The sequence below is a fragment of the Mobula birostris genome, chromosome 4, assembly GCF_030028105.1.
Source record: "Mobula birostris isolate sMobBir1 chromosome 4, sMobBir1.hap1, whole genome shotgun sequence".
Taxonomy (NCBI): domain Eukaryota; kingdom Metazoa; phylum Chordata; class Chondrichthyes; order Myliobatiformes; family Myliobatidae; genus Mobula; species Mobula birostris.
The window spans coordinates 106,675,164-106,696,716 of record NC_092373.1 but is presented as its reverse complement, the minus strand read 5'-3'; the positions used below and the strand labels follow the sequence as shown (position 1 = coordinate 106,696,716).

General features: G+C 42.0%; 1 protein-coding gene across 1 annotated transcript in view; it reads right to left on the bottom strand.

Moving 5' to 3' along the window:
• The window catches only part of cfi (complement factor I), a 235,399-nt gene that overhangs the window by 8,716 nt on the left and 205,130 nt on the right, over positions 1-21,553 (bottom strand). The window contains exons 11-12 of the mRNA XM_072254679.1: positions 18,444-18,727; positions 8,193-8,294 (exon numbers count right to left, since the gene is read on the bottom strand). Coding sequence (XP_072110780.1) covers positions 8,193-8,294; positions 18,444-18,727 — 386 coding nt within the window. The remainder of the gene's footprint in view (positions 1-8,192; positions 8,295-18,443; positions 18,728-21,553) is intronic.

The following is a 21,553-nucleotide window of genomic DNA, read 5'->3' as shown; positions in this document are numbered from 1 at the left end:
TTGCCAAGAACCCTGCCATTAACTCTGCCTTCAAATCACACATCGCATGCTTTTGTAGTTATCCACCCTACCACAACCAGCTCACATCACATGCTTTTGTAGTTTGCTTCACTTAGATTTAATACACTAGTTTTAGATTGAAATGGATCACTTTCAATCAGAATGTAATCTCATGTTATCATTGTTTGTGAAAGGCTATAACTATAGATTAATAATTAGCCCTTTTCTTTGTATGATTGCTCTAAAGTAACTGGTTTCCCGGTTGGTGGCACAAGATTTAAAGAGTTTAAAATTCATTTGTCATGTATACAGTACAAAGCACACAGTGAATGTGTTGATTGTGTCAATATCCAACACAGTCCGAGATGTGCTGTGGCAGTCTGCAATTGTCACTATGTTTCCTAGACCAACATAGCATGCACAGAGCTTACCTACCCTAACCTGTACATCCTTAGAATGTGGGAGGAAACTGGAGCACTGAGGATATCTACATGGTCAATAGACAATAGGTGCAGAAGTAGACCATTCAGCCCTTCGAGCCTGCACCGCCATTCTGAGATCATGGCTGATCATCTACTATCAATACCCGGTTCCTGCCTTGTCCCCATAACCCTTGATTCCCCTATCCATAAGATACCTAACTAGCTCCTTCTTGAAAGCACCCAGAGAATTGGCCTCCACTGCCTTCTGAGGCAGCATGTTCCACACCTCCACAACTCTCTGGGGGAAGAAGTTCCTCCTCAACTCTGTCCTAAATGACCTATCCCTTATTCTTAAACCATGCCCTCTGGTACTGGACTCTCCCAGCATCTGGAACATATTTCCTGCCTATCTTGTCCAATCCCTTAATAATTTTATATGTATCAATCAGATCCCCCCTCAATCTCCTTAATTCTAGTGTGTACAAGCCCAGTCTCTCTAACCTCTCTGCATAAGATAGTCCGGACATCCCAGGAATTAACCTAGTGAACCTACGCTGCACCTCCTCCACAGCCAGGATGTCCTTCCTTAACCCTGGAGACCAAAACTGCACACAATACTCCAGGTGTGGTCTCACCAGGGCCCTGTACAAATGCAAAAGGATGTCCTTGCTCTTGTACTCAATTCCCTTTGTAATAAAGGCCAACATTCCATTAGCCTTCTTCACTGCCTGCTGCACTTGCTCATTCACCTTCAGAGACTGATGAACAAGTACTCCTAGATCTCTTTGTATTTCACACCATTCAGATAATAATCTGCCTTCCTGTTCTTGCTCCCAAAGTGAATAACCTCACACTTATTCACATTAAACGCCATCTGCCAAGTTTCTGCCCACTCACCCAGCCTATCCAAGTCACCTTGAATTCTCCTAACATCCTCATCACATGTCACACTGCCACCCAGCTTAGTATCATCAGCAAACTTGCTGATGTTATTCACAATGCCTTCCTCTAAATCATTGACATAAATCGTAAACAGCTGTGGTCCCAATACCGAGCCCTGTGGCACCCCACTTGTCACCACCTGCCATTCCGAGAAACACCCATTCGCTGCTACCCTTTGCTTTCTATCTGCCAACCAGTTTTCTATCCATGTCAATATCCTCCCCCCAATGCCATGAGCTCTGATTTTACCCACCAATCTCCTTTGTGGTACCTTATCAAATGCCTTCTGAAAGTCAAGGTACACCACATCCACTGGATCTCCCGCATCTATCTTCCTGGTTACATCCTCGAAAAACTCCAATAGATTAGTCAAGCATGATTTGTCCTTGGTAAATCCATGCTGGCTTGGCCCAATCCTATCACTACTATCAAGATATGTCGCTATTTCATCTTTAATAATGGACTTTAGCATCTTCCCCACTACTGATGTTAGGCTAGCAGGGCGATAGTTCTCTTGTTTTCTCCCTCCCTCCTTTCTTAAAGGGTGGGATAACATTAGCCATTCGCCAATCCTCAGGAACTGATCCTGAATCTAAGGAACATTGGAAAATGATCACCAATGCATCCGCAATTTCCAGAGCCACCTCCTTTAGTACCCTAGGATGCAGACCATCTGGACCCGGGGATTTGTTAGCCTTCAGTCCCATCACCGTTTCCTTCCTAATGTCAATCTGTTTCAGTTCCTCTGTTACCCTATGTCCTTGGCCCATCCATACATCTGGGAGATTGCTGGTGTCTTCCCTAGTGAAGACAGATCCAAAGTACTTATTAAATTCATCTGCCATTTCTCTGTTTCTCATAACAATTTCTCCCAATTCATTCTTCGAGGGCCCAACATTGTTCTTAACTGTCTTCCTTCTCTTCACATACCTAAAAAAACTTTTGCTATCCTCCTTTATATTCCTAGCTAGCTTGCATTCATACCTCATTTTTTCTCCCTGTATTGCCTTTTTAGATAAGTTCTGTTGCTCCTTAAAAATTTCCCAATCATTCGTCTTCCCACTCACCTTAGCTCTGTAATACTTTTTTAATGCTATGCTATCTCTGACTTCCTTTGTCAACCACTGTGGCCACTTTCCCCCCTTTGAATCCTTCCTTCTCCAGGGGATGAACTGATTTTGCACTTTGTGCATTATTCCCAAGAATACCTGCCATTGCTGTTCCACTGTCTTTTCTGCTAGGATATCCAACCAATCAACTTTGGCCAGCTCCTTCCTCATGGCTCCATAGTCTCCTTTGTTTAACTGCAATACTGACACTTCTGATCTGCCTTTATCCCTCTCAACTTGCAGATAAAAACTGATCATATTATGGTCACTACCTCCTAATGGTCATGGGCAGAATGTACAATGAGGTATTAATTATTTAAATTTTGTGCCCACAGTGGGAATTGAACCCCAGTCTTTTCTAACCAGCTATGCTACCATACTGCCCCAATCTGAAGTATGCACTTCAGAAACTTGTTATCCATGCTGTTACTAATAAATTGATTTCAGCAGCCCATATGTCAATTAGGTCCCCCATGGTTACTTAATAATCTTTGGTATATGTGCCTTGAATTTTCTGATTCATATTACACTCTGAACTACCATCATTGTTTAAAGGCCTACAGATAATCCGCCCACATCACACTGGAGGAACTCAGCAGGTTGGGCAGCATCAGTGGAAACGATGAGTCGACATTTCAGGCCGGAAACCTTCATCAGGACTGAAGAAAGAAGGTGGGGAAGGGTTGGAAGAAGGCTGGTAGGTTCAGTTGAAAAACCAGTAATTTGAAAGACAAAGGGGTGGGGGAGCGGAAGCAGGGAGGTGATAGGCAGGAAAATAACGGGCAGTAGGAGGCGGAACCATGAGGGAGGTGATAGGCAGCTGGGGGAGGGGGCAGAGTGAAATAGGGATAGAGGATGGGAGGGGGAGGGAATTACCGGAAGTTGGAGAATTCTATGTTCATACCAAGGGGCTGGAGACTACCAAGACGGTACATGAGGTGTTGCTCCTCCAACCTGAGTTTAGCCTCATCATGGCAGTATAGGAGGCCATGTATGGACATACCTGAATGGGAATGGGAAGCAGAGTTGAATTGGGTGGCTACTGGGAGATCCTGTCTGTTGAGGCGGACAGAGTGGAGATGCTCGACAAAGTGGTCCCCCAATCTGTGTTGGGTTTCACCAATGTAGAGGAGGCTGCACCGGGAGCACCGGTTGCAATAGATGACCCCAACAGACTCACAGGTGAAGTATTGCCTCACCTGGAAGGACTGTTTGGGGCCCTGAATGGTGGCAAGAGAGGTGGTGTAGGGACAGGTGTAGCACTTACTCTTACAGGGATAAGTGCTGGGTGGGAGATCTGTGGGGATGGAAGTGTGGATAAGGGAGTCGCGGAGGGACCGATCCCTGCTGCAAGTGGACAGGGGTGGAGAGGGAAAGATGTGCTTAGTGGTGGGGTCCTGTTGAAGGTGGCAGAAGTTACGGAGGATAATGTGCTGGATCCGGAGGCTGGTGGGGTGGTAGGTGAGGACAAGGAGAACTCTGTCCCTGTTGTGGTTGCGGGAGGATGGGGTGAGGGCCAAAGTGCAGGAAATGGAGGAGATGCAGGTGGGGGCATCATTGATGACGGTAAAAGGGAAACCACGATTCTTAAAGAAAGAGGACATTTGAGATGTCCTGGAACAGAAAGCCTCATCCTGGGGGCAGATGCGGCGGAGACGGAGGAGCTGGGAATAGGGAATGGCATTTTTGCATGTGGCGGGTTGGGAAGAGGTATAGTCGAGGTAGTTATGAGAGTCAGTGGGCTTGTAGAAGATGTCAGTGGACAGTCTGTCTCCAGAGATGGAGACCGAGACATCGAGAAAGGGGAGAGAAGTGTCCGAGATAGACCAAGTGAATTTGAGGGCTGGGTGGAAGCTTGAAGTAAAGTCGGTGAAATTGACAAGCTCAGCATGGGTGCAGGAAGCAGCACCAATGTAGTCGTCAATGTACCAAAGGAAAAGTTGGGGAGCAGTACCAGAATAGGTTTGGAGCACAGACTGTTCCACATAACCAATGAAGAGGTAGGCATAGCTGGGTCCCATGTGAGTTCCCATAGCTACACCCTTAGTCTGAAGAAAGTGGGAAGAGCCAAAAGAGAAGTTACTAAGTGTGAGAACCAGTTCTGCTAACCGGAGGAGGGTAGTGGTGGTGGGGAACTGGTGAGGGCTATTATCCAGGAAGTAGTGGAGGGCTTTGAGGCCTTCTTGATGGGGAATGGAGGTGTACAAGGATTGAACATCCATAGTAAAAATGAAGCGGTTGGGACCGGGGAACTGGAAGTTATTGAAGAGGTGGAGGGCCTGGGATGTATCCCAGATGTAGGTGGGGAGGGACTGAACTATGGGTGACAAAATGGAGTCCAGGTAGGCAGATACCAGTTTTGTGGGACAGGAGCAGGCAGAAACTATGGGTCTACCTGGACAGTCAGGCTTGTGTATCTTTGGGAGGAGGTAAAACCGAGTGGTACGGGGTGTGGGAATAATGAGCTTAGCGGCTGAGGATGGAAGGTCTCCGGAGTTGATAAGGGCAGTGATGGTGCGGGAGAATGTTTTTTGGTGGGGTCCTGTTCCAGGGGTAAGTAAGAGGAGGTGTCAGAGAGCTGCCGTTTGGCCTCAGTGAGGTAGAGGTCTGTCCGCCAGACTACTACAGCACCACCTTTGTCAGCAGGTTTGATGGTGAGGTTGGGATTATTGCAGAGAGAGTGGAGGGCAATGTGTTCAGAGGGAGTGAGGCTGGAACAGGAGAGAGGAGTGGTGAAGTTGAGACGGTTGATATCTCGGCGACAGTTGGATCAACTGCCTGAGCAAGGAACTGGACCTGTTGCAATTTCCCTAATGCCACAATCTACAGCGGATGAAATCTCACTGGCTGTCCACTCGGCCCTGGATCACCTGGACAGTAGCAATATCTACGTCAGGCTGATTACAGCTCAGCATTCAACACCATCATCCCCTCAGTACTAATCAACAAACTCCAAAACCTGGACCTCTGTACCTCCCTCTGCAACTAGATCTTTGTCCTCCTCACTGAGAGACCACAGTCTGTATGAATCAGAAATAACATCTCGCTGACAATCAACAATGGTGCATGAGTTTTACACCCATGATAGGCACAGCTCAAACACTATCTATAAATCTGCCAATGACAACTGTTGTTGGCAGAATTTCATATGGAGACAAGGAGGCATACAGGAGCGAGACAGATTAGCTGGTTGAATGGTGTTGCAGGACTCGACGCGAGTTAGACCAAGGAACTGACTGTGGACTTCAGGAAGGGGAAGTCGAGGAAACACATACCAGTCCTCTCTGAGTGATCAAAAGTGGGAAAGGATGAGCAATTTCAAGTTTCTGGGTGTTACACCTCTGAGGATCTATCATGGGTCCCACATATTGAAGGAATTACAAAGAAGGTATGACTGGCTATCTTTCATTAGGAGTTTCAGGAGAATTGGTATGTCACCAATGCCACTTGCAAATTTCTACATACTAACCAAATGCATTACTCTCTGGTATGGGGGGGGGGGGGGGGGGGGACACTGCACAGGATTGAAATAAACTGCAAAAAGTTGTAAACACAGCCAGCTCCATCATGGGCATCCCCAGCATCAAGGATTCTCTTCTAAAGTCTTTCAAAGCCTTCACATCTTTCCTGTAATGGGACTGCCAGAATTGCGCACAATACGTACTTCAAATATGGCCTGACCAAAGTTTTATATAGCTGCAACATGACATCCTTACTCCTATAATCAATACCCTATAATCAAAGGCAGCAAGCATGCCTACATCATCTTTATGTCTCAATCTACTGGTGCGGCCACTGTTAGGGAGCAATGGATTCAGGTACCAAGATTTCATATACTTGACTACCCAAAGTACAGTATTTCACACTTGTTAAAGTACTTTTTGTTCGGGGGGGGGGGAGGAGAGTGGGAGGGTGGGAGTTGAGGGTCAATGTTCTTTTGTGTTTCGTGTGGAGGAAAGGTTTGGATGCTGATGTCCTTGTTGTGTTTTTGTGCGGAGGGAGGGACACTTGTGGGTTGATGATTGTGTTGCAATGCTTTTTTTTTGTGGGAGACGTGTGGGGGTTTGCTGTTTCTCTTTGAACTTACTTCCATTACTTTGTTTTGTGGCTATCTGGAGCAGAATCTCAGAGTTCTATATTACATATATACTTTGATAATAAATGAACCTTTGAATCTTTACACCTTTACTCATACATTTTATGAATAATGCATGCATTCAGATATTGATTTTCCCTTATTTTAACTCAAACAACAGGTTTTACCTTTATGTTTATAAACCAGAGTCATAGAAAAGTACAACACAGAAACAGACCCTCTGACCCATCTAGTCCATGTTGAACATTTAAAGTGCCTACTCCCTTTGACCTGCACCAGGACCATAACCCTTCATACCCTTACCATCCATGTACCTATCCAAACTTCTCTTAAACGTTGAAGTTGAGCTCACATGGACACTTGTGCTGGCAGTTCATTTCACTCATGACCTTCTGAATGAAGTTTCCCCTCAGGTTCCACTTAAACTTTTCACCTTTCACCCTTAACCCATGACTTCTAGTTGTAGTCCAACCCAACATCAGTGGAAAAAAATCTGCTTGCATTGCCTTATCTATACACCTCATAATTTTGTCTACCTTTATTAAGTCTCCTCTCAGTCTTCTACATAAATCTATTCAATCTTTCCTTATAACTCAGGTCCTTCAGATTTGGCAACATCCTTGTAAATTTTCTCTGTACTCTTTCAACCTTATTTACATCTTTCCTGTAGATAGGTGACCAGATCTGCACACAATACTCCAAATTAGGCCTCACCAACATCTTCTACAACTTCAACATTGCATCCCAACTCCTGTACTCAGTACTTTGATTTATGAAGGCCAATGTACCAAAAGCTTTCCTTATGACCCTATCTACCCATGATGCCACTTTCAATGAATTATGGATCTGTATTCCCACTGCCCTACTGTTCACTGTGTAAGATCTTTCGTGTTTGGTCCTACCGAAGTGCAACACCTCCCACCTGGCTGCATTAAACTCCATCTGCCATTTTTTAGCCTATTTTCCCAGCTGGTCCAGATCTTGCTGCAAGCCATGATAGTCTTTCTCACCATCCACTACATTCCCAATCTTGGTGTCATCCACGAGTCTGGTGATCCAGTTGACCACATTATCATCCAGTTCATTGATATATATGACAAACCTGTTACTAAGGATGATTTAAATATCTCTGCTAGGGGGCTCAGCAATTTCTGCAGTTGCCTCCTGCAGGATCCAAGGAAACTATGCTAGGCCCTGGGGATTTATCTACCCTAATTCACCTCAGGACAGCGAACACCTTCTCCTCTGTAATCTGTAGTCTCTATGGTTATCATTTTCATTTTGCTACTCTGCATCGTTCATTGCTTAACTTTCTATATTTCCCCTGAAATGAATCTTCATCAATAAGTTCAGTATTTATTTCCCATCCTTAATCCCTTCAACTGAGTGGTTTGCAGCCATTTCAGAGGATAATTAAGTATCAACAAAATTGCTGTCATTCTAGACTCTCAAAGGAATCAGCTGGATGAAGTGAGGCCGACACCTCATCATCTTCACCAGAAGTCATTTACTGTCTGATTCATTCGTGCCCCAGATCTGACGATAAAGATTCAAGTCTTCTGGGTCTGTACAGTAAAAGACCAACCTTGCTTTTCCTGAATGAGATCAAAGTTTTAATCTTACCTGCACATTCCATTCCTTTAAAAAATGCAGATTTGTAAATTGACGAACAGTTTCCAATTATGTCAACCTCAGCCCAACGTAGAATGCTTACTCTGTCGTTTCCTATAATTGGAAATTGCAGCAAAATGACATCACAATTCAATCTTCCACAAGATGTTTAATATAATTTTGCAGATGGAGAATTGAATACTTGAACAAAACTAGTTAAAATGGGGTTAAAGGAATTTTAAACAATTGATCACTAGTTTACTTAACTTAGTGTATACATAGTTCAGAAACCTTATAAATTTTTTACTTTATACTTTATTGTCGCCGAACAATTGGTACTAGAACATACAATCATCACAGCGATATTTGATTCTGCGCTTCACACTCCCTGGATTACAAATATTAAATATTAAAAATAGTTAAACTTAGTAAATATTAAAAAAATTTAAATTATAAATAGAAAATAAAAAAAATGGGAAGTAAGGTAGTGAAAAAACCGAGAGGCAGGTCCGTTTATTTGGAGGGTATGGCCTTCCAAATAATAGGGATTGCAAATAATTAGTCATCCAGTGCTGAGTCCTGAAATCTTGTTCAAGCTTTGGGCATCTTAAATCATTTCCACATAAACTGGCATTAGAAGAATTTGAACAATGAGGCACGTTTTTGATGACCACACAAATTCATTGCAAGGGCACTGTTTGTAAGGTTTCTGAACTGAGAAAACTGTTCAGATTATTGCTGCCTCTGAGCCGATTATGTGACAGCATACTTTCTTTGATACTGATACCCAGTTCTTCTCAGCTCATCAGCTGCCAAAAGTGCCATTCATGCTTTTCGTAAGACAATAAGACATACCAGGGGTGATTGATAAGTTAGTGGCCTAAGGTAGAAGGAGTTAATTTTAGAAAACCTAGCACATTTATTTTCAACATAGTCCCCTTCTACATGTACACACTTAGTCCAGCGGTTGTGGAGCATAAGGGTCCCTTCTTTGTAGAATTGGTCCACAACAGGGGTGATTAACAAGTTTGTGGCCTTGGGTAGAAGGAGATAAGTTATTAACTTCAAACTTTCTGCATGATCACTCGAAGAGTTGAACCACATGTGCATGTAACAAGAGCTTCTTGTACCTTCAGGTGGTCCATAGCAGGGGTGATTGATAGGTTTGTGGCCTAGGTAGAAGGAGATGAGTTATACAGCTCTTGTTACATGCACGTGCAGTTCAACTCTGAGTGAAAATGCAGAAAGTATAGAGTTAATAACTCATCTCCTTCTACCTTGTGTTGGGTACGTGGCCAAGTGGTTAAGGCGTTAATCTAGTTATCTCAAGGTTGCTAGTTCGAGCCTCAGCTGTGGCAGCATATTTGTGCCCTTGGGCAAGGCACTTAATCATACATTGCTCTAGTCTGTGCGAGGAGTGGCGCCCCACACAGACTTCTAATGTGCACCTTGTAAGGCGTGAAAATGCCCGACGCAGGCCTCTCATGGTCTGAGTTAAAGTACGATGACATTCCTTCTACCTTAGGCCGCAAACTTATCAATCACCCCTGCTGTGGACTGCTTCTGGAGGTCCAAGACGCCGACTTCTGCAAAGTAGGAATCCGTATGCTCCATGACCACTGGACTAAGTGTGATACTGAAGGACTTATCCTCAGATCAAATACTCCACATTCTTTCGCAATATCATTCCCTACCCGACTAAAGGTATCCCTCTGAAACCTCCCATTTTCCCAGCACTCCTGCAACACTCCTTTAGTAGGGTGAGAATCATTGTGCCCCTGCAAGCTAGCCCAGTAGTTTGCCATCAGTTGCATCCTTCTTAGTTCCAAAGGCATTATTCCCATTTCTACCTGTAGGGCTGACACTGATGACGTTTTAAAAGCCTGAATCACATCCAGTTTCCTTATAAGAGACCTAGCTGCTGATCCATATACTATATTTCCATAATCCAATACAGATCTTACTAAAGCCACATACATTCTCTTCAAAGCTGAACAACTTGCTCCCCATTCCCTACCAGTCAAACATCTCATCACATTTATTACTTTTTACATTTCTCCTCAACTTTCCTGATATGGTCTGCCCATGTTAATTGTGAATCAAATATAACTCCCAGAAACTTAAATGATGCAACCTTTTCTAATTCAACCCCATACATCCTTAACTTCTTCCCTACCTCAACCCTTTTCCTGGTAAAAAATACAGATTGAGTTTTGTCTACTGAAAATCTACACCCCCAATCATAACCCCACTCCACCACTTCATCAATTGCTTCTTGTAGTTTCCTGATTCTATGGTCCATGTTCCTGCCTCTTTTCCACAAGGCCCCATCATCCACAAACAGTGACCTACCTATATCCACTGGTACCTTTGTGAAGACATCATTGATCATAATGATGAAAAGTAACGGGCTAATCACACTACCTTGAGGTGTGCCATTTTCCACTATGTACTGTTTTGATAATTCTGATCCAATCCGAACTTGAATTTTTCTACCAAACAAAAAATCTTTAATCCAATTAAAAACTCTCCCACCAACCCCCATCTTGTGCAGTTTAGTTAATAATCCTTCTTTCCACATCATATCATAGGCTTTTTCAATGTCAAAGAACACTGCCACTACTGACTCTCTATTTGTCTGGGCCTTCCTTATTTCAGTCTCTAACATAATCACCGAGTCCATGGAATTCCTTCCCTTTCTAAAACCACTCTGATAACTTGCCAACATTCCCTTTTTCTCAAGCTCATACAATAACCTTTCTGTTATCATCCTTTCCATTATCTTACATATACTTGATGTTAATGCAATTGGTTTGTAGCTAGTGGGTTTTGACAGATCCTTGCCAGGCTTCCTTATTGGAATTACTACTGCTTCTTTCCATGCACTTGGTAATCTTCCCTCCTCCCACACTGTTATAAAAATGCAGCAACTTCAAGAGCACTCCTCTCCTAGATTTTTTAGCATCACAGAGCATATCAGATCTTTCCCTGGGGAGGTTAGTCTTGATCTCTTTATTGCTCTCACCATTTCTGCTAATGTAAATGGATCATCAATTATATCATCTGTTCCTTCCCTCCTGCTTAACACACCTGGGTGTTGGCTCATTATTCTTTCCCTTCTTCTCCCTTCTTCAGACAAATTTTCTGAACTGTGTATCAGTACAAATGACTTGGCCATGACCTCAGCCTTATCCCTACTGGAGACTGCAGTTTCCTCCTCAGATATCATTACTGGATATTCCCATTCCCTTCTATCTTCTCCCATCCTCTTAATCATTCCCCATATCTCTCCCACAGGTGTTGTTCTTCCTACCTTGTCGCAAAAACTCCTCCAACTTGCCCTTTTAGCTTGACGTATAGTTCTTCTCACCACTGCCTGTGCTTTCTTATATTGAACCAAATGCTGCATATTATGGGTTCTTTTAACTAGCCTGAATGCTCTATTTGTTTTTTTTATAGCCTGACAACATCCCTCTGTCCACCATGGTACCAGTTTTCTATTCATCCTATTTTTACTCCTAGGTATAGATCCTTCTGCTGCCATGATATTTGCTGAAGTCACCTGACTGCTTAATTCATCTACATTTCCAGAAATATCAATCTTTGTCAACCCTTCTTCACTCAGTTTCTGGAACTTACCCCAATCTGCTTTTTCAAGCACCCACTTTGGGGTTCCGCCACCTGGTCTTACTTCAACTCTTTCACCCACTGAACACAAAACTGGGTAGTGATCACTGCCTACTTTTGAAGTAGACCAAACTCCCCAGTTACTAATGCCAGCCAAGGTATTAGACACTAACGTAATATCTAACACTGACTCAGTTCCTGTTGTTATATCTATCCTTGTGCCGCTACCATCATTCATGCACACCAAATCCCTTTCTTCCATCAAATCTTCAATTACCTTTCCATTTGGATCTGTAATCTGATCCCCCCATATTGTGCTATGAGCATTGAAATCTGCACACCACACTACTTTGTCTGTTTTGTCCTTGTATCTTTAATAGGCTGTCCAAATCCAACCTTTTACATGGATTGTAGTAGTTAATTATAACCACTCCCTCCCCTCTCTCCCACACTTCCACCACTATGTATTCCTGATCATCTTTTTCCAGTACCCTATATGGTATACCTTGCTTGATTAACATAGCACAACCCCCTCCTCCCCCTAGATTTCTATCTTTCCTTATCATTGTATACCCATATACCACAAAGTCTAAAGTTGGTTTTAACCAAGTTTCCTGAATACACACTACATTCGGTTTTACAACCATTTCTTTAATAAAGTGCTTGAATTCCTGGCTATTGGCCAGTAAGCTCCTTGCATTCCATTGTAAAAGAATCACCATAATTAGTATTAACCAACACATGACACTTCCTGGCGTGATTGATTACTGAGCTTCTCCCTCACTTCCTCCCATGTCAGTCCTACTAACCCTAAATGGTTTACTGCTGCTTTTACCACCAGCTGAATTTTGTCACTTTTTGACTTTACCTCAGCCGTACTATTAGTCACTCCTGCAATGAATGTTACTAGAGCCTTTTTGTCTACATAAATCCTGTCATTTGTTCTTTATTGCATCTCTCGTATCCCTATTGCTCCCTGTTCATTAGGAGCATTATTCTGTTCTCTTGACATTCTTACAGCTTCTGCATAAGTGATCTTTCTTTTCACTCTTATTTCTTGAATTTTAGTCTCCCATCTGACAACCTCATACCCACTATATGCAACATTATGAGCTCCTCCACAATTGCAGCATTTTGGTTGAACTCCTGTTCCGCACTTTCCATATTCATGATCACCCCCACATCTAGCACATCTCCTCTGCCTTTTACAGTTTTTAGCTATGTGTCCAAACCTTTGACAATTATAGCACCTCAGTGGCTTTGGCACATACACCCTTACTGGGTAATTCATGAAACCCAGGAACACCTTCCTTGGCACTCTTTCTTCTTCAAATTCAATCAATACTGATTCACTTTCCTTTTTCACTCCCTCCTTTGTTGTTTTCAGTCTTTGAACATTCATTACTTTCCCTCCTTTGATATTCCTCTTTATCTCCTCCATATTTATACTCATTGGTATCCCCGTGATCACTCCTTTACGACCACTGTTTTGTGCTCCCACCCTGCCAGTGTATTCCACCTTGCATTTTCCTATCTCTTTTAGCTTGAGTGCTTTCTCAAGTTGTTCTTCATTTGCACATCTTACCAATAAGTTGCCATCATTAAGGACTTTTGCAAATACTATTTCCCCTACCTTATTTGTCAGAGTTGTTGTTAGCACAAACAGGTTAATTTTCTTCATATGTCCCTGAGCCTTCTCATTAAACCTAATTATGACAACACCTCCTCTGAGCTTGTTCATCTTCCTCACTTTCAGAGTTTTCTCCACAATCATTTCTTATTCTTTTATTCCCTTTGTCTTGGTTTTTATTCATCCAACCCCTCACTACCTCTTCATTTCCTTTATTTCTCCCTTCACAATAATCCACCTCTCCCCAGCTGCCTACCTCTGGTCCCAAGTCTCTATCCCTCTCCTTCTCCACTTTCTTTCCCTCAACCCCACCTCTTATCTTGTCCACCATTACCGGACCCACACAACCCCCTCCCAGCAATTTCCATTCCTTCCCCACTCTCTTTCCCTCAACAGGTTCCAAACCACATTCACACATCAAGCAAAACACAGCCCACTTCCAGTCAAGCCACCTCGAGTCAGCATCCCCAGTCAGAGGCTGTCTATTTGTATCTTGTTTTACGGAGGTTGGCATCCAGCTTAATGGTGCATTACCACCACCCTCTGCTCCAGAATGTGCACTAGACATACATTCTAAATCCCTTCACCCAATCTCTCACACACACAAACCTACACTTCACCCTCCCATCTTTGACCATCCTAGTATCCTATTCCTGTTTATTCGTCATATTCTATAAAAAACCCCTGTACCCCTTAAAAACGCTAAAAATACCCAGACTTGTGCTCTCTCACCCATGCCCAGCAACCCTTTTAATGTTAATTCCTGCATCCCCAACTCCCTTAATTTATTTCTCATCATCTCTCTCTGTATCCCATACTTCCTGCAACACAAAACTACATGTTCTACTGACTCATCTTCCTGACATTCCTGTCTGGTGTTTCCCTATCATTTTCAATGTTTTGTTTAATACACAATGCCCCAGCCTTAACCTAGTCCACACAATTTCCTCTCCCCTGTTTCCATTACCTACCCTAGTAACTGCAACACTCTTTTGTATTTGATATAAATGCCTCCCTTTCCCCTCCCTGTCCTATCTTTCTTGCCACATTCGGTTGACTTTTTCCCAGATTACACACTTAACCTCTGCTTTACTGATACTAATGTGCATTTCCACATTTTCTTTCTTTAACGCCCTCTTTGCCAACTCATCCACCCTCTCATTCCCCTTCACCCCTACATGTGCTGGAACCCATAGAAATTTTACCTGACCTCCCTGATTTGCAATTCTTGTAACTAACTGAAGGACTTCATAAAGCACATCTTGCCAACTGTTTGTGTGAAAAGACCTTAAACTTGCTAGAACTGAGGATGAATCTGAACATATCAATGCTTTGACTTGTCTGGCTTTCTGCACCCATTGCAAGGTAACCAACGCCGCCAGCTTCTCCACTGTAAACACTCCTAACTTATTAGATGTTCTTCTGCTGATTCCAATTTCTTTTGCTGGTATGACCACCCCAAACCCTGTCACTCCTGTTGCAGGTTCCTTCGCACCATCCATATAAATGTGAGTATAATCACTATACTTTTCCATCACATGACAGTTAAATGCATTTACCAAATCTGTTTTATATCTTTCTTTCCCTTTTACCTCTAACAAATGCCAGTCTATGTCAGGCCATACAAGCTTCCATGGAGCTACAACCGGATAAACTGCTGAAGGACTTATCCTCAGATCAAATACTCCACATTCTTTCACGATATCATTCCCTACCCGACTAAAGGTATTCCTCTGAAACCTCCCATTTTCCCAGCACTCCTGCAACACTCCTTTAGTAGGGTGAGAATCATTGTGCCCCTGCAAGTTAGCCCAGTAGTTTGCCATCAATTGCATCCTTCTTAGTTCCAAAGGCATTATTCCCATTTCTACCTGTAGGCTGACACTGATGATGTTTTAAAAGCCCCACTGCACACTCTCAAGGCCTGAGCCTGAATCACATCCAGTTTCCTTATAAGAGACCTAGCTGCTGATCCATATACTATATTTCCATAGTCCAACACAGATCTCACTAAAGCCACATACATTCTCTTCAAAGCTGAGCAACTTGCTCCCCATTCCCTACCAGTCAAACATCTCATTTATTACTTTTTTACATTTCTCCTCAACTTTCCTGATATGGTCTGCCTATGTTAATCGTGAATCAAATATAACTCCCAGAAATTTAAATGATGCAACCCTTTCTAATTCAACCCCATACATCCTTAACTTCTTCCCTACCTCAACCCTTTTCCTGGTAAAAAAAAAATACAGATTGAGTTTTGTCTACTGAAAATCTACATCCCCAATCATAACCCTACTCTACCACTTCATCAATTGCTTCTTGTAGTTTCCTGATTATATGGTCCATGTTCCTGCCTCTTTTCCACAAGGCCCCATCATCCACAAACAGTGACCTACCTATATTCACTAGTACCTTTGTGAAGACATCATTGATCATAATCATGAAAAGTAATGGGCTAATCACACTCCTGAAACTATTTATGAAGTCAGCCTAAATGAGAATCAGCTGCCGCAACAGAAACTAGGGTAAACCAGAAAACCTGGAATAAGGAATATGGACTGGACTGTGAACCGGAATGCAGATTTCACAGACCAGACCATGACAAGGTTTGCTACCAATACAAAGGTGGAAGGGCAGGTAGTGGAGAGGCTAGAGAAGGACTTAGCCAGATTAGGAGAATGAGCAAAGAAACAGCAGATCAAATATAGTGTTGGAAAGTGTTTGATCATGCACTTTGATAAAAGGAATAAAAACATAGACTATTTACTAAATGGGGTAAGAAATTTCAAAAATCAGAGGTGCAAAGGGACTTGGGTGTCCTCATGCAGGATTCCCTAAAGGTTAACTTGCAGGCTGAATCAGTGGTGAGGAAGGCAAATGCAACGTTAGCATTAATTTTGAAAGGACTAGAATATAGGATGTAATGCTGAGGCTATATAAGGCACTGGTGAGGCTTCACTTAGAGCAGCGTGAGCAGATTGGAACCCTTATCTAGGAAAGCATTTGCTGACATTGGAGAAGATTTAGAGCAGGCTCACAGGAAGGATTTCAAGAATGAAAGGTTTATCATATGTTAGAGGTGTACAAGATAATAAGAGGAATAGATAGAGTGGATAGCCAGCGCCTCTTCCCCAGGGCACCACTGCTCAATACAAGAGGACATGGCTTTAAGGTAAGGGGTGGGAAGTTCAAGGGGGATATTAGAGGAAGGTGTTTTACTCAGAGAGTGGTTCGTGTGTGGAATGCACTGCCTGAGTCAGTGGTGGAGGCAGATACACTAGTGAAGTTTAAGAGACTACTGGACGGGTATATGGAGGAATTTAAGTTGGGGGCTTATATGGGAGGCAGGGTTGGAGGGTTGGCACAACATTGTGGGCCGAAGGGCCTGTACTGTGCTGTACTATTCTATGTTCTATGTTCTATATGAGGAGAGTTTGATGGCTATTGGCCTGTACTCGCCGGTATTTAGAAGAATGCGTGAGGATCTCATTGAAACCTATCGAACGTTGAAAAGCCTCAATAGAATGGATGTGGAGAGGATATTTCCTATGGTGGGGGAGTCTAGGACCAGAGGGCACAGCTTCAGAATAGAGGGACATCCATTTAGAATGGAAATGAGGAGGAATTTCTTTAGCCAGAGGACAATGAATGCCGCAGGCAGCTGTGTAGCCCAGGTCATTGGGTATTTGTGGTTTCTACTGCTCTCTGGCTCTCTGGCCACATCCTTACCAAAACTTGTTTGCCTAATGCAGGGTTTTGACCTGAACTGTCAATAGTTTGGTTCTCCCATAGGTGCTGCATAATCTGTTGAGTTGCTTCCGCAGACTGCATCTACATTGTCCATGACTGAAATAATGTATGTGTACTTTTAACAATGTGTGAATACATTGTAAATATTACAGACTTGGAAGATTTTAGATATGTGCTTTGTGGCTGTTTTTGTTCAAGCCTTCCCGTGTGTTTATAATTGTGGATGTGTTTTTGTATGTTACAATGTGTATATACACTTACTTGTATGCTTCCATTTGTGCACATGCATGTGTGAGCAAATATATTGGGAAGAGTTCAAAGAGGAAAGGGGAATCAGAAGAAAGTGCTATGGAAACCAAATATTTTTCCCACTTTTATCATTGATCATTAAAAGGCAGTAAGGGCCTTTTGTGACTTTTCTTTATGTAGATTTTTAGATTATAATTAGGAACAGTGATTTCTTGATAATGGACATATACCCTGAAGAATTTCAGTTTCTCTTGTTTGTTATTGGTTTGAGCAACATCAGACAACAGAAGTGAAAGTTAACCATAAAGTATTAAAGCCACATTTAGGCATATTAATCTAAGGATACAAGACCTAACCTATGCAGATGTACATATCTTGAAGTCAGTTGACAATGTTGAAGGGAAGGAACCAGAAATCAGAAATATGTAAGAAATAAAACTCTAAAATTCTAATTAGAAACATAGAAACATAGAAAACCTACAGCACAATACAGGCCCTTCAGCCCTCAAAGCTGTGTCGAACATGTCCTGACCTTAGAAATTACCTAGGGTTACCCATAGCCCTCTATTTTTCTAAGCTCCATGTACCTATCCAGGAGTCTCTTAAAAGATCCTATTGTATCCGCCTCCACCATCATCGCCAGCAGCCCATTCCATGCTCTCACCACTCTGTGTAAAGATCTCACCCCTGACAACTCCTCTGTACCTACTTCTAAGCACCTTAAAACTATGCCCTCTCGTACTAGTCATTTCAGTCCTGGGAAAAAGCCTTTGACTATCCACACGATCAATGTTTCTCATTATCTTGTACACCTCTATCAGGTCACCTCTCATCCTCCGTCGCTTCAAGGAGAAAAGGCCGAGTTCACTCAACCTATTCTCAAAAGGCATGCTCCCCAATCCAGGCAAAGTTAATTTTCTCTTAAAGTCATTAGTGACAATTTTGTCAGAAATGCATCTTTTTAAAGTAAAATCTTCAGAATATTTAGCACATAGTAAAGTTACCTTTTGCTTGACCCCAGCCTGAAATGATACAAGATTTGTTAGGTCTGAATAAGTACTCAGTCCAGGGAACACAGACTGGTAGAACATCTTCGCTCAGTGGAATGCATTCTTCATTTTTATAAATATGTTTTATTTTTAATAGGGCAATGTCGTTCTCATATGTTTTGGAATTGTATTTATAGTGAACAACAATCTTCTCGACTGGTAAAATCTCTTCACTCTTCGAAACATTTCTTTTATTATACTTTCCAATCCTCACTACATAGTTGGAGGACTGGTGGGATCTAGAATAAGAATGAAATACAGCATAAGACATCACAAATACAGCATAATACATCACAAATCTTGTCAAATACAGCATTATACCAATGACATAGGACAGTAATGCTGGATAAATAGCATATTTCCAATCTCCAAGGTCTTTTAATGATTACTTTATTCTTTTTGGGCTGCTAACTATCCTGATTACTGGTGTAAATTCCTTTCCAGTCCTGAAGAAGGGCTTTGGTCTCAAAATGTTGACTGTTTATTCATTTCCATTGATGCTGCCTGACCTGCTGAGTTCCTCCAGCATTTTGTGTGTGTTGCTTTGGACTTCCAGCATCTGCAGATTTTCTCTTGTTTCTAAAGCCCATTTGTCCATCCACAGAATGGAAACCATTGGAAAAATTGCCAATCACAAAAATGGTGGTAAATTAATTATTTGAGCAAAGAGTGAATGGAGGATGTCAACATATAGGCAGCGAAATAATAAATGATAAATATTTATTTAAACTAAAGGAAAACTGACACAAACCAAGCAACAACTCATTGGTCTTGAGTCATTTAGTAACTGTATGTATTTGGAATCTGGGTGAAGATCAGCTTGCATTTTAAGTATCAGATAAATCAGACAAAGTATTTTGCTGTTATAATTATTAGATTTCATTGCCCAAATTTGAATAGAAAAAAGGAGAATTTTACATTGACCTGTATCATGTTTGAAATAAGAATATTTACAGTCAGAATATTTGGTTTGCATTCATTGTGGTCACTTATACCAAACACCCATGGGGTTAGCATCTGATGAAGGATTCTTCCCGAAACAGAGATTGTAGGTATGGCAGAAGATTAGCTTCCTACACTCATGGAAACAGTTTTGCTGGCAGTCCTTAAAAGAGCTTCCAGGTCAAAACATATTCAGACATCAGTTTTAAAAAAGTTTCTGCTAGATTCTTCTCTGTCCCTTGTGTTCACTTCCTCAAATCCTACAGACACCTTATTTCACAGACAAGTTTCCAGAACCTGTTACTCTAGAATCAATGGGACTTGAAACCAGTTTCTGTCAGGCCTTGATAACAGACGTTCAGCATTAGAAATGCTCGATTTATGTTAAGTGGTAAAGATTCCTATATTTTGCACCATATTTGCTCCAGATTTTAGCATCTGTAGTCTCTTGTGACTACCAACTACCTTGTTGCTTTTACATCTTTCCATCACCTGCCTCTATCTGCTTCTCTCTCAGTTGCCGGCTACTGGGATGGCTATTGTTTAGCCCCATCATTGTGATTGAACCTTTCCTATTCCTAATATTGACTGAGTCTTCCTGGATGTTCTCTATAAATACCATTGTGACATTCCCCTTGATCAATAATACTATTCTCCCAGCTCTTTTACACCCCCCTCTATTGCATTGGAAACATCTAAATCCTAGAATGATGAACTAACATTCCTATGTCTTGCTCAAATAAATAACTGTACTGGCCAGAACATCAAAGTTCAATGTACGTTTGTACTAACTTAGACCCTAACTACAATTAACTTATCCATAATATTTGATTGAAATGTGGAACCAGAAAGAGAGAGTTGTACTTAACAGGTTTTTGTAATTTCAGATTGACTAATCAATGGAATATAATATTTTATATTCACAAAATATGTAAGGTATGAAAATTAAATGTTTTAATCAGAGGCAGTTATCAAATATTTCCAGGAAACAAGCTGCACTTTGAAATGGTAGAATGGGGAGTGCAGGATAATTAACATATCATCACTGTGCCTCTATTGATGCTTAAAATTCATTTGATAAAGTCCACAGTAAGAAAATTGTGGCAATGCTAAGGCACATTAAAGAAATTCAAATACAGTCAGAGAACTGCAAAATGGATAAAATTAAAAAGCAGCACAGTCGATCAGAAGGAACGACTGGACCTTTGTGTGTGTCTACCAGAATAGTTTGGACCGACACAACCACACACACACAGGCATTAACAGAATTTGTTCTTACATACAGACAGCATAACTTAAAACTTAAAACTTAATTTGTGTAAGTGTGAATGCAGAAAAATAAACTCATGAAAAGGCTAAATTGCAGTTTCAGTTTTATTAATGTGGTCTTGTAATTCAAGGTTTTAAAAAGTACAGATTAATTTGTATGGCTTTGTATGGCTTTGTGAAGGGCAGATCGTGTCTAACAAGCCTGATAGAGTTCTTTGAGGAGGTGACCAGTCATATAGATGAGGGTAGTGCAGTGGATGTGATCTATATGGATCTTAGTAAGGCATTTGACAAGGTTCCACACGGTAGGCTTATTCAGAAAGTCAGAAGGCATGGGATCCAGGGAAGTTTGGCCAGGTGGATTCAGAATTGGCTTGCCTGCAGAAGGCAAAGGGTCGTGGTGGAGGGAGTACATTCAGATTGGAGGGTTGTGATGAGCGGTGTCCCACAAGGATCTGTTCTGGAACCTCTAATTTTCGTGATTTTTATTAACGACCTGGATGTGGGGGTAGAAGGGTGGGTTGGCAAGTTTGCAGATGGCACAAAGGTTGGTGGTGTTGCAGATAGTGTAGAGGATTGTCGAAGATTGCAGAGAGACATTGATAGGATGCAGAAGTAGGCTGAGAAGTGGCAGATGGAGTTCAACCCGGAGAAGTGTGAGGTGGTACACTTTGGAAGGACAAACTCCAAGGCAGAGTACAAAGTAAATGGCAGGATACTTGGTAGTGTGGAGGAGCAGAGGGATCTGGGGGTACATGTCCACGGATCCCTGAAAGTTGCCTCACAGGTAGATAGGTTAGTTAAGAAAGCTTATGGGGTGTTAGCTTTCATAAGTCAAGGGATAGAGTTTAAGA